The 13,477-nt window shown below is 37.0% G+C and overlaps 1 protein-coding gene across 3 annotated transcripts in view; it reads right to left on the reverse strand.

Moving 5' to 3' along the window:
* The window catches only part of DNAJC13 (DnaJ heat shock protein family (Hsp40) member C13), a 124,625-nt gene that overhangs the window by 15,630 nt on the left and 95,518 nt on the right, over positions 1-13,477 (reverse strand). For all 3 annotated transcript variants that reach the window (XM_044252372.1, XM_044252370.1, XM_044252371.1), the window contains 7 exons: positions 12,067-12,180; positions 10,430-10,546; positions 8,923-9,100; positions 7,392-7,483; positions 5,622-5,721; positions 3,614-3,688; positions 3,053-3,165 (listed from right to left, as the gene is read on the reverse strand). In XM_044252372.1, coding sequence (XP_044108307.1) covers positions 3,053-3,165; positions 3,614-3,688; positions 5,622-5,721; positions 7,392-7,483; positions 8,923-9,100; positions 10,430-10,546; positions 12,067-12,180 — 789 coding nt within the window. The remainder of the gene's footprint in view (positions 1-3,052; positions 3,166-3,613; positions 3,689-5,621; positions 5,722-7,391; positions 7,484-8,922; positions 9,101-10,429; positions 10,547-12,066; positions 12,181-13,477) is intronic.

The following is a 13,477-nucleotide window of genomic DNA, read 5'->3' on the forward strand; positions in this document are numbered from 1 at the left end:
GGTATGGCTCTTTGTAACCTCGGATTAGGCAATGGTTTCTAACATATGAGATAAAAAGCACAAGCTATAATAGCAACAAAAAAAACAGACTAGGCTTCATCAAAACTAAAAAAATTATGTGCTATGAGGCACCTGGGTGGCACAGTCAGTTAAGCATATGATCTTGGTTTTGGCTTAGGTTGTGATCTCAGAATCATGAGATCGAACCCTTTGTCAGGCTCCGTGTTGGGCGAAGGGCCTGCCTGGGGTTTTCCTCTCTCTCCCTCTGCCCTGCCCTCTCACACTCCCTCTCTCAGATAAATAAATATTAAAAAAAAAAAAATTTGTGCTTCAAAAGACACAATAAAAAAACCAGAATGACATCCATGGAATGAGAGAAAATATCTGCAAATCATGTACTAGATAGGGGACTGGCATCCAGAATGTATAAAGAACAATTACAACTCAACAGTAAAAAGATAACCCAATTAAAGAATAAGCAAAATAAAAACAAATAGTTATTTTTCTAAAAAAAAATGTACAAAAGGCCAAAAGCACATGAAAAGATACTCAACATTGTTAGTCACCAAGGAAATGCAAATCAAAACCATGAGATACCATTTCACACCCATTAGGATGGCTATAATCAAAATCGATATCTAATAACAAGTATTAGGATGTGGAGAAATAAGAACCCTCAGACACTGCTGGTAGGAATGTAAAATGCTGCAGCCATTTTGGAAAACAGTATGACAATTCCTCAAAGTTTAAACAACAAAGTTTACCCTCTGATCCAAAAATTCCATACTCAGAGAAATAAAATACATATCTTTAGTCAGAAGAGCCAAAATGTAGGAACAATTCACATGACCATCAACTGATAAATGGAAAAACAATGTGGTTTATCTATACAAGGGAATATTATTTGGCTAGAAAAAGGAATGAACAGTATGGAATAACCTTGAAAACGTGCTAAGTGACAGAACCCAGTCACAGAACACATATTACATGATTTCATTCATATGAACTGCCCAGAACAGACAAATCCAGAATATAAGTTAGTGGCTGCCAGGTGCTGGAAGAGGAGGAATGGGGAGTGACTGCCAAAGGGAACATTTTTTTTTTTTTCCTTGCACTGAAGAAAACAGACAGTGGTTACCCAATCTGTGAATATAATAAAACCACTGAACTGGTGACTTTACATGTGAGAACTGTAGCCATGTGAATTATATCTCAATAAAGCTGTTAACCGGTGTGCCTGGGTGGCTCAGAGTTTGAGCCTCTGCCTTTGGCTCAGGTCATGGTCTTGGAGTCCTGGAATCGAGCCCCACATCGGGCTCTCTGCTCAGCGGCGAGCCTGCTTCCCCTTCTCTCTCTGCCTGCCTCTCTGCCTACTTGTGATCTCTCTCTGTGTATTAAATAAATAAAAAACTAAAAAAAAAAAAAAAGCTGTTAACCAGAAAGGAAAAAAGTTCACACCTCCCAGTTCTAAAATACCTTCCTGCCATTCAATGAAGGAGCTGGTACTTGTATTGTTTCTATACAAAAAATTTTAGTGTAAATATATTCACTTTGAGAAAAACTGTCCCTCATGTATTTCGATGGACAAAAAATTACTAAAGAGCTCAAAGTTAACTCCAGTACATGTTTAAACAACTAAAACATTATCTATATCATGTAATATTAGATATTACAACTTTGTGCTACCCAACTCTAGCTTTAAGAAAACTCTATTAAATACCAGTACTCATACTTTTATGGACCCTTTCTACAGAAATCCAAGTGTAATCTCCCTCATCAACCCTTGTGATGACAGACTGTTAACTTTATTTCCAAAGTAAAATTGTTTCTGAGACTCTGACACATTCTCAGTATCCCCGATCTAGAGATAAGACAAGGGAAAAAACCTAAATCCAGACTGTTTTATTGAGTTAAGACTGACTCTGGAAGTGGTGGCTCAGGGGTTTGAGTCCTGAAACACTTCTCTGAGGTGCTAGCTTCCCGGGCTAGGCAGACAATGAATGCTTCAGCGAGCACTACTTCTGCTGAAACTGAGTTAATGAAGGAGACTGACTACACCTGTGTCTGGATGGAATTCTACTCAGAAGTACTGTTTTAACAGGTTCACGGTCTACAAACAGGACTATGTTTCCAAAGATCACCCGGTCATCTTCAGATTCCGGACGAAAGATCTCCCTACAACATGGAGAAGCTGTTACACTCCGTGCCCGTATGGACTTACTTGCCCAGGTGCTATGTCTGTACTAACAAAGATGTGGGGCGTTTAAGAACACAGATCACTATAGCTACTTCCACAGGCTACTCCTCACAGTGTCAAAGTCTAACCCAACTATCTTCTGTCAAAACTTACATATACTTGGGGCACCTGGGTGGCTCAGTGGGTTAAGCCTCTGCCTTTGGCTCAGGTCATGATCTCAGGGTCCTGGGATCAAGCCCCACATCAGGCTCCCCGCTCAGTGGAGAGCCTGCTTTCCCCCCTCTCTCTGCCTGCCTCTCTGCCTACTTGTGATCCCTCTCTCTGTCAAATAAATAAATATAAAAAAAACAAAACAAGGGACGCCTGGGTGGCGCAGTTGGTTGGACGACTGCCTTCGGCTCAGGGCGTGATTCTGGAGTCCCGGGATCGAGTCCCACATCAGGCTCCCAGCTCCATGGGGAGTCTGCTTCGCTCTCTGACCTTCTCCTCGCTCATGCTCTCTCTCACACTCTCTCTCTCAAATAAATAAATAAATAAATAAAAAAAAATCTTTAAAAAAAAAAAAAAACAAAAAACCTTACATATACTCTTGTTCTTTCTTCAAGGAAGGTATACGGTTTACCACCATAATCCAAACACTGTCTTAAGACTTCTCAATTCCAATAGAGGCTTCTCCATCTATAATTTTTCTCAAAGTAGTAATACAGAGCAACAATTTCAAGTATATCGATCTTCCAACTTTCACATCAAATCATGTCCTTAGCCTCACCATCAGACTTTGGTAAACTTCATGAAATCAATATCAAAGTAACAGACCTTAAATAATTTCTTTCTGAGGACCTATTTCGTGCTCACCTTTGGACCTATTAGTTTGTCTGCTGTCATTTTAGCGAAAAGTTCCGCCGTTTGGGTTCGAACCTGTGGATGCGTTGAATTGCAGAACATATCTAGTAAGTAAATCAAAGCTCCTATGAAGGAAAAAAATAATTAGCATTTATACTATAAAGAATATGACTTTTCTGGGACGCCTGGGTGGCGCAGTTGGTTGGACGACTGCCTTCAGCTCAGGGCGTGATCCTGGAGTCCCGGGATCGAGTCCCACATCAGGCTCCCAGCTCCATGGGGAGTCTGCTTCGCTCTCTGACCTTCTCCTCCCTCGTGCTCTCTCTCACTGTCTCTCTCTCTCAAATAAATAAAATAAAATTTTAAAAAAAAAAAAAAAAAAAAAAAAGAATATGACTTTTCTGATCAGCTGAATTCATTTTTAACTTTATTTCAACTTAATGGAGTATGATTTTCTAAAAAATTTTTAAGCCTTCTAAAGCATTCTCCTAGTTTATCAGACTGTACAGAAACAGTACAGTAAAGTAAGCTTATTTGGAGCATGACTGGATGAGAAAGCACTCTAAACGTTACCTTTCGCCATTGCTTCTTTGATTATTTTTGTGCTTGATGTCAAAGCATAAAGAGTTTCCAAAACAAGCTGGCGACCTGTAGGATAGAAGATATTTCAAGGAATGCACCATCATCACATCAGCTGATATTTACTGAGCATCAGCTCTGGCCTGGCACTGGCCTAGGTGTTCTACAGAGCGTTATCATATTTATCTCTTCACAATAACCAGCGATAGATATTATTATGGCCTTGTTAGAATGGGGAAGACAAGGCCCAGTTTAACCAGTCCATGGTCATGGCTAGTGAGTGGCACAGCTGGGTTTTACCGAGAGGTCTGACTCCAAACTTCACACTCGTAACTACTGTGCCATACTGTCTTCCTACCTCATTGATTATTAAACAGGCAAAATCTTTCCACTTCCTGGCACCACAATGAAGACACTGGTCAAAAATCCAACATTTTAATCTGGTGCTCTGGTCTTAGAGAAGTGAGTAGGAAGCAGCAATTGCAAGACACTGCTCCAATCTAAGACATGACAGTATCCTTCTGGACACAGCTTATATATCTCTCATCCCCTGCCATCAAAGTATATTCGGCTATTGGACTTTAACTCTTCCAGAGTCAAACAGCAATGACAGACAGGGGACTAAAGGGATAAGAGCTGGCAATAAGGGTGGAGGCTGCCAAGCATTAAGCTGACACTGAAGCAACAACAAAGGCTGCTCCCTGGGCTGGGCTCTGCTCACATACAGAAGAACACACCTTCAAAATCCTAAGAGAAGCGACAACACTTTAGTGAAAATGCACCACTGCTGAAACAGTTTCAGAGGAGAACAGTTAAGTCTTTGGAGGGGATACTAGGAAGGTTAAATATTTTATGTATTTAATATTCCTTAGCAACCAGCGGGAAGACAGGTGATTTAGTCTAACATATTAATGACAGCAGAGTAGGCTGAGCTGTCTAGATGTCAACTACTTCACCTGTAAGCTTAAAATACTGACTGGACTATAGTTCTCAAACTATGATTTTTCCAACATTCTTTACTTCATAAGTCAGTGTGATTTTGCATTGTTTAAAGCCTCACAAAGCCACTGAAAACTGATAAAGAAGAAAAACGAACTAAGGTTGTAGGTATACACAAGTAAACTGCAAATGACTTTCAAAAGCTGTCATTTTAGAGAACTATTTCAAATGTTCTTTATTAAAGAAAACAACACCATTCAATGGAAATTCAACTCCATTCAAGTCACCGAAGCACTACTGTGTGCAAGGCACTAAGGCATAAAATGAAAGAGAAAGGCTCTTGTTCTCAAGGAGGTAGATAGGCGTGAGCCAAGAGCAACATGGCTTCCAAGGGGCTGGCAAACCCAAGTAAGTAATGTATTCTGACAGTCAGTGGTGAAGCTGGAGTTATACTACAGTTGCCTTTGAAAAGCAATCTCAAGGTTAATTCTGGCACGAACACACACGACTGTGTGAGACAACTGCATAGTTTAAAAGAAGCCTGTATCAGTGCAGGCTGTATTCAAGAAATAAGATAGATATATTTTAAAAAACTGATCTCACTTTGGTGGTAATAATCTCTATCTGCATCAAATCCGTAAAGGACAAATAATGAAGAATTGAACTGTAAGTTGAAAACAAGGTAATTTTTATCTTAAAGCATTTTTTTCTATCCTCTAAGAGCAATGAGGTTTCTTTATAAACCACGGGTCAATTCTCAATTACTCAGTGCATACCATACTCAGAAAACTGAAACTGAAAAACCTAGGTTATTTTCCTTTGCTTTTGGACCTCTCTTACCTCTAACTTTCAACTTTTGAAATGATAAATACAAAATAGTTTTATTTACTGATGTAAAACATAATTAAGAAGACAACTCAATATAACAAATACTACTTAAGAGATTCTAAAGTAAATATGGATATCATGTTTTGTCAGAGGTTTTCTATTTGCTATGTGACTGCTCCCTCTATAGGTTGGCCATGCTATGGTTTCCAAAATTCCATTCATGAAATATACATACTTGATGGTAATGAATGCAGAAGAGCCAATAAATTGGACAAAACCATTGATTCAGCAATATTGTTGACACAATCTTGGTTAGATGTCACTATATTCACAACCTGAAAATTAAATCAACAAGATATTAAGAGTTTGGGAAATAATTTTGCTCCTAAATAAGATTAAGTCCAATTAGACCCAAAAAAGTTTGAAGCTTCCCAAAGTGTAAAAAAATGTTTGGAGGAGAAAATAACTTTTAACAGTTTAATTTTAAAAGATTGGTTTTATTACTTTGATCTTCTGTGAAATAATAAAAATAATTAAAAAACATTTATGCTCATGTATATGGTGTGTGTGTGTGTGTGTATATATATATATTAACTTCCTATTAATTTAGAGATAAGAATTAAATGTAATTATCTAAAAAATATTTTAGAAACAAGTCACAATCTCGAGGTTATAAAGATGCCTTCAATCCCATACTGCTCATGCTCCATACTATGTATTTCAATCACAGAACTGGGGTGGGGAGTGGTTAGGAAGATAATGATCCTCACTACTGGGACTTTCTTTTTGCTTTTAGAGGGAGACAGGAAATGTCTTCAGTGCCCAGCACAAGAGATTTAGTTTATCTTTCTATCTGTTATAAGGGAACAGGCATGTTTTTCTTTCAAAGAAGATGACCTCTCAAGTCTAACTTTTATAGTATACATCTAGAAGATCAATGTCACTTGAAACACATGGTCAGCATCTCAAATGAACATGACAGATTTAATGATGTTCATTTAAAAAGTTATAAGGATATGGAGGAATTAAGTAGAGAAACACACTTTCCAAATAAAAGAACATGCTTGTTAATAAGCTTTTAAAATTATTTTATTGAAAGTAATTTTTATTATTTTATTAAAAATCTTTTCAACCAAAACGCAACCTAAGAACATGTTATGCAACTAATTCATAAACTGCTCATAAACCTGTTGCTGCAGGGTTTAATTTGGTGTTCTTTACAATAAATCGTGTATGTTACAATTAGCAGGATCATCTGAAAAATGATCCTGGGAGCCTACTCAGGATTGCCTAGACAATGAGACCCCTGTAGCCAGAGACCTCCTGCTTCTCCCAGAGGAAAAGGCTGCACCTAGTTTCGCATGGGACAAGTGTTTTCATTCTCCTAAAAAAGGGACTTCCAACTTCTCTTGGACCGTTAAAGCCCAAAGATTCTGGGCAGCTGATCTTCTTAGATAGCTCCTGTAAACACTGTAACAGTCCAGTTGTCTGTAACCCTCAGTGAAGAGGCTGCTTCTGTACTAATCTAATTTTGTACTAAAAAAGGACAGCAACTGAAGGGAAGGGGGTAGGTGAGTCCTCTGAACACAAATGTACAGTGCGTGGCCAGCAGTAAGCCCTGGTCTCTAGGGACACCCAGAGATCAGGGAAATCCTGCCCACTGTTCCTGTCATCTCTGGCTTCCAAGCTTCCCCAGTAAAGCCCATTCCTTAACCCACATTGCGTAACACTATATAATGCATCCCAAGTTCTGATGCATGGCAGACAATGACCACCCAGGGAACCACCCTGAACAACATCGTGCAACACTGTTCTTCAAAATGAGTATACTAATTTAAATTTTAAGAACACATTTACTTGGCTTAACAGACAAAATAAGAAAAAAAAGAAAAGAAAAGAAAATATATGCAAACTTCCATTCAACTTCAGATAGTGGTTCTCAAGGCCTAAAGCACATACTGTAGTGGTAGGAGAGACAGCATGCTTTAATACAAAATTCCTTTACCTCTAATGCCAACTGCTGCACTTGACCCGCTCCATGGACACGGAGAAGAGAAAATATTAACTTAAAGTGTCCAATGCATTCACTTTCAGAGCCTAAGGAATAAGAATAAGAGGTTTATCTTTTATTTCTAAGAGATTTCTAAGTACATACCTTCAGAAAACTGATCTATACTGTTGTTTACTATCGATTCTAAGTCTCTGACAACACTTTCTCAACATTTGTGACATGGAATAAATGGAGTACCTTCTAAACAGCAGTAAATCTTAAGAGGCAAAAAGTAAGACAAAATTTCTTAGGTTTGTTTTCATTTGCATCCATATCCCCAGCCTTCAAACTAAAACCAAACATCTTAAATACACAATGCAAATGCAACTTAAAAAATAAGGGTGTAAGATAATGATAATTCTACTCTTTACCTTTAGACCTTAGACCTACCCCCTCAGCCTAATTACAGTTTGGCAGAGTGTGACATCATTTGCTTTTAATATAAACTGAATTAGAACTCTGTCAGTTGAGGACTACATTACAAACAACTGTATGGATATTCAAAGGGCTCCTTGTGAAAATACATAAAACTGAATACTGTTTCCATTCCTACACACCTCAAACCCCAATCCCATATACTTACTATCATTATGTTAACTGAATAAAAATATTAAACATTAAGGTTCTGTGCAGTGTATTTTTCCTTTTACTATGTTAGTGGAATATATAGTATACTCTGTAGTTTTTTAAGACTTCAGAAGATAATTCACTAAGACTCCTCAATTTAAAGGAGTCTGAAAATGGTCTATAAATAGATTGCTTTTAAATTCATTTTCAAACCACTATACCACTGTAATATATATGGAAAAAGCAAAAGAGTAATTGAGAGTTAATGATGAATGTTAACAAAAAGGATTTGGGGTCCTCAAGTTACTTAAACTGAATCTATATTGTTTTAGGTTCTATACACCATATTTGTTATCAAAGTTAGAATTAGAAGAAGCTTTCAAGTTTTCACTCATGTGTCTCCCTGTTGTCAGGCAAGAGTGGTAATATTTTTGGAAATATCCTCTTAAGGCTGTATAAGAATGAAAACTCACTTTTTTAATTTCAATTTTTATACACCAAAACCTTCAAGTAGTTTCTCAAAAATATAAGAGCCTATCTATACACAGCATTGTGTTAGATACCAGAAGAGACAGATTAGATCACCTAATAAATCAATTTAATTTAAGTACTTATAGGTCAACTTATGTCATCAATATGAAATTTTAAATTATCAAGTTATTCTGTCTTTTCAACTCATCGAGACTAATTTTTCTCTTAGAGATATGAATTCTAAACATGATGCCTTCATCTCCCCTCCTTCCACTCTACTGTTTATAGGTAAAAATATTATGAGCTCAATTCTTGTTACATTATATCAAGTAAAACATTATAACCAAGTATACTGTTTTCCTTAAGTTTCTCTGATAAAATCAAGAACTGGAATGTTTAGGGCTCTGCTATTGTAAGGATCTTACTGATCAAGGGTACAGTCACACACCTGGATTATATTTTATGACATTTCTCAGAGCTTCCAAAGCCATTTCCACTCTTGGCAAGCGGTCTCCATGTTGCTCTGACTCCACTTTTGCAGCATGTGTGATAGCCATGAATGTGTGGAGGTACTGAGCCTGGGAGCCTATATAATCCAAAAGACTTGCAGCAAATGCTTTTGGGACCTAAGTCGAGTGGAGAAATATTTACAAACATGTGTGCCCTCAGAAATAAGTATGAGACTCCACAGCAACACCCACTCCCTTCCTCCCAAAAAACTTCAGGGTATGAACGATTAAATTATACATATACATGAACATTTATGGATTTGGGGGCAGAAGAAGTAAAACCCAGTTGCATTAGAAAGCATTTCTGAACTTTTTTTGTCCCGATACATTAGAGATCTGATACAGTCCCATTAGGACCTTAATATACCAAGTCTGAATTAGTATATCTCTTCCTCTTACAAATCAAAGTAATTGATAGTACCGTATGTAACTTCCACAATTTGGTTATATTTTTATATTTAAAAAATATTTTTTTAGAATATAAATTTGAAGGACAGTTTTCAAAGAACTTCACAAATCAATGAACTCACTCTGCTTAACAGCTATTTATACATACTATTCTGTGATAAACCATAATATACATTATACATTATAGTAGATTCCTTTTTCCCAAGTGCAAACTTTAAAACAAAGCCCTAGTGGGACACCTGGGTGGCTCAGTCGGTTAAGCATCTGCCTTTGGTTTGGGTCATGATCCCAGGGTCCTGGGATCCAACTCCGCGTTGGGCTCTCTGCTTAGTGGGGAGCCTGACACTCTCCCTGCTTGTGCTCTCTCTCAAATAAATAAATTTTAAAACACAAAAAACAAAAAAACAAACCAAAGCCTCACTTCTTCCTTTCTTATAGACCAACCAACCACCAAATCCTCCTTGCCACTCCCTCCAAGGAAAAAACTACAACAAAAAATTCCTACATGACCAGCAAGCACTTGGAAGATAAAAAAGCTCCTCGTTTGCTTCTGAAAGTGATTAGGGATCATCAAAAGAAATGACATGGTTTGACCTCAATCATTTTCTAAGAAAATCTCTTTGCTTTCCACTGGTATCTTCTTATTTTCCTCTAATAATTGGCCAGAGAAGTACTTCTGTCTGGTGGTCTGATATTCTACATGATATAGTGAATGTGTAAATGACCTTGCACTTCCAGGAGAGACTAGTAAGTCAAAGGTATATGCACATGACACAGTTAGGTAGCATCATGCATAAAATATAAAAAACAGCCGGGTAAGGAATACTTATTTTCATGAATCCACAAAATAAATCCTTCAACAAGCAAAATAAAGAGGTTTACAAATTACTAATGGTAACCACATCACATACCCAGGTGAGTGTAACACACTTGGCAAAGAACATGTATTATTTCAACTTATTTAGTGTGAATAAACTAGCAGCTTTCAATAAAAAAAAGACTGAGGGTATCAGACAAAATGAGAAGTAGAGAGCTTACCTCTAGTTGGAAAGTAGGGACTTCATTATACACCCTAACAAAAATCTCCCCTACAATAAGTTCTTTGGCATGATCACTATAGACAAATTCTGATCCGTAAGTTTTGTCACAATCACCCTTTTTAAAAAAGAAAACAGACTGTTAGATGTAAATCAGAATCACCAGTGTCTGATTTATAATTCTAACCATAGTCAATTTAATAATTTAACAGATAAATAGCCTGGAAGTTCCATTTTTTTTCTAGAGGGAAACTGTGGTGGGACACACATCAAAGCACTCAATGCAGTATTAATGTTTACAACTAATAATATTAACCCTTGAATAGGCATGAGTTATTTTTTAGTCCAAAGGTTAATATTATAACTCATTCTAAAATTTCAAAAGATCACAACGAGGTGTCTTAGAGCTAATGTTTATAAAGCTAGTATGACACTTGGTTCTTCTCACTCGACTCAGCAGACATCTGGCCTGGTCAGCTCTAGGGTGATGGAGCTAAGAAGTGAACACATCTGGACTGGCCTTTAAAAATTAATACACTGGTATGTGTTATGGTGAGTGCTGTGAAGTGTGTAAACCTGGCGATTCACAGACCTGTATCCCTGGGGCTAATAATACATTATATGTTAATTTAAAAAAATTAAAATAAAAAAATAGTAAAAAATAAATTAAAAAAAGAGAAGTAATGCACTGAATGGAAGTGCTAGAAAATAGAGTCTCTGAAGAAAAAAAAGAAAGAAGACATGGTAATACAGAGGTTGCCACACTGGGAAGTGTATCCATTTAAGGAAAAGGAAAAAGACAGAAAAGAGGAATGGTAGAAAAACAGCACCAATGTAGATTTATGTGGAAATTACACAGAATTTAAGTTGGACTGAAATGATATGTTAAAGTATACAATAAACTGTAAACTGTTAAACAAAGAGAAGATGCTATTATGTTTCTTCTGGCAAAAGAAGAGATGTATAAGAATGTGAGACCTGTCCTCTCCAGCTCCGCAATTCTCAAAACTTTGATATGTAGAGTTCTATCATGAAATGAGTTTAAAAAAAAATCTTGAATAATTCAGGACATAACATTGGTCTTTATTGTTTAATAAAATCTAAGCCCATAAACATAACTGTCTGCTAAACCATTAAGTCTCAACCATCCAGTGTATGGACTAAGCAGGCTTTATCTTTGGCCACAGGACTATCTTGGTTATTTTGTTGTTGTTTTTTGTTTTTCACAGCTTCATAGATTCTCCACCAGAAGGTGGCAAGACAGGAGAAACGGTCTGATTCTGATACCAGAAAGCAACTTTGATGTACTGGGAAAAGAAGCCGAAGACAACAACTGCAACAGTGTTTTTGGAGTTGTTTACATGTAGCTGTTCATGTACATGTAAACTGGACATGTAAAGGTATGTTTAAAGACATTAAAAGATGTTTACATGTAAACAGGACAACAACAAACACAAATTTATCATTTAGTACAAGACTGCCGTTCTTACATGGGCCACCCATTAGGTGGCAAAAACCTGTAGGCCTAACACCAAATGGAGAAACAGTATGTTTCTGTCTTGTCAGTACTGAATTATGTTTCCAGAGAATATTTTTTGAGACCAAGTAACCCCAGAAGTTTATGAAACAATAACATACCTTTTTAATCATATTTTCTTGTTGGGATTCAAGAAACTCAAGTAGTTCTGCTCTTGTACAATTATTCCATATCAAATAAGGGCTCTCGGTGTTGCTGTTGAGCATCTTCAGAATCTAGGACACAGAATATTACTATTTTTTAACAGAAAAAAAATAGTGCAAGTTAGCATTTACTGAAACTGCTGATGACATGTCAAGTCCTGTAGTAAGTGCCTTAAGTATAATGGGCCTCAATAGTTCGAACAAGTTTGTTGATATTATCCATTTTGCAGCTGAGAAAAATCAAAGCTAAGAGCAATCTAATGATTTGTCCCAAGTCACACAACCAGCCGTTAAGTGGAGGAAAACTGGGATTCAAATTAGAGTCTGTGTGACTTCACATCCTTAACATTTGCTCTGCTACGGTGAAAAATATGAGAGATAGTTTGTGCTGAAACATTTAATAAACTCTTAGTAAACATAGGCTTAGAAAGAATCATTCCATACTACCTTTATATAAACATATCTGAAAACAAAATCTAAATCTTTCTGAAACACACTGCTATGAAGGGAAGCAAAATTTATGGGCAGAGAGTCACTTTCGATTTTCTTGGCCAAACCCAAGGCTGCATTAAGCAATTCTGAAAGCATAGCTTCTGCTTAGCCATCCACAGCGCTTTCCCTTTGTCTATCTGGTCCTCTGCAATTAAAAGTGAATAGACATCTAACTCTTCTTCAAACGTTTTAATACAAATTTCTGTACATTTTACATTTACAAAGCTCTATGCTAGCAGGAAGCCACTGGGTTAATATCTTTGTCTTAGACAAAACCATCTAACTTGTTTTAAAAATGTTAACTATTAGTTAACTAAAATGACTAAAGAATACATTCTTAGGAAGGACCCCTGGGTGGCTCAGTTGGTTAAGTGTCTGCCTTCGGCTCTGGTCATGATCCCAGAGTCTTGGGATCAAGCCCCACATCAGGCTCCTTGCTCAGCAGGGAGTCTGCTTCTTCCTCTGCCTCTCCCTACAACTCCCCCTGCTTGTGTTCTTGCTCTCTGACAAATAAATAAAATCTTAAAAAAAAAAAAAAGTCTTAGAAGAATTGTAAAACTTTGAGAATTGTGGTTTAAAATAAGCATTCTGAAAAATCCAAATGGTGTTCAGACCAAGATTCTGAAATGCTTCCCTCCCACCCCCTGCAGTTTATCAACAACCTGCCAGTATTTCTGGAAAGAATGTCTCCCCAGTAAAATACATCATACTGCTGAACACAAAACTCAGAAAAAGTATGAAGATTAAGAGTGGCATCTAAAACTCTTCACCTCTTGCCCAGGGGACACTGAAAAGCAATGGCCTACACCAAAAAGAGTCAGACTGAATTAAAAACAAATATTTAAAAATTCTAAGAGTACTTTATATCTGGGACACT

The sequence above is a fragment of the Neovison vison genome, chromosome 6 (assembly GCF_020171115.1).
Source record: "Neovison vison isolate M4711 chromosome 6, ASM_NN_V1, whole genome shotgun sequence".
In the NCBI taxonomy this organism is placed as follows: domain Eukaryota; kingdom Metazoa; phylum Chordata; class Mammalia; order Carnivora; family Mustelidae; genus Neogale; species Neogale vison.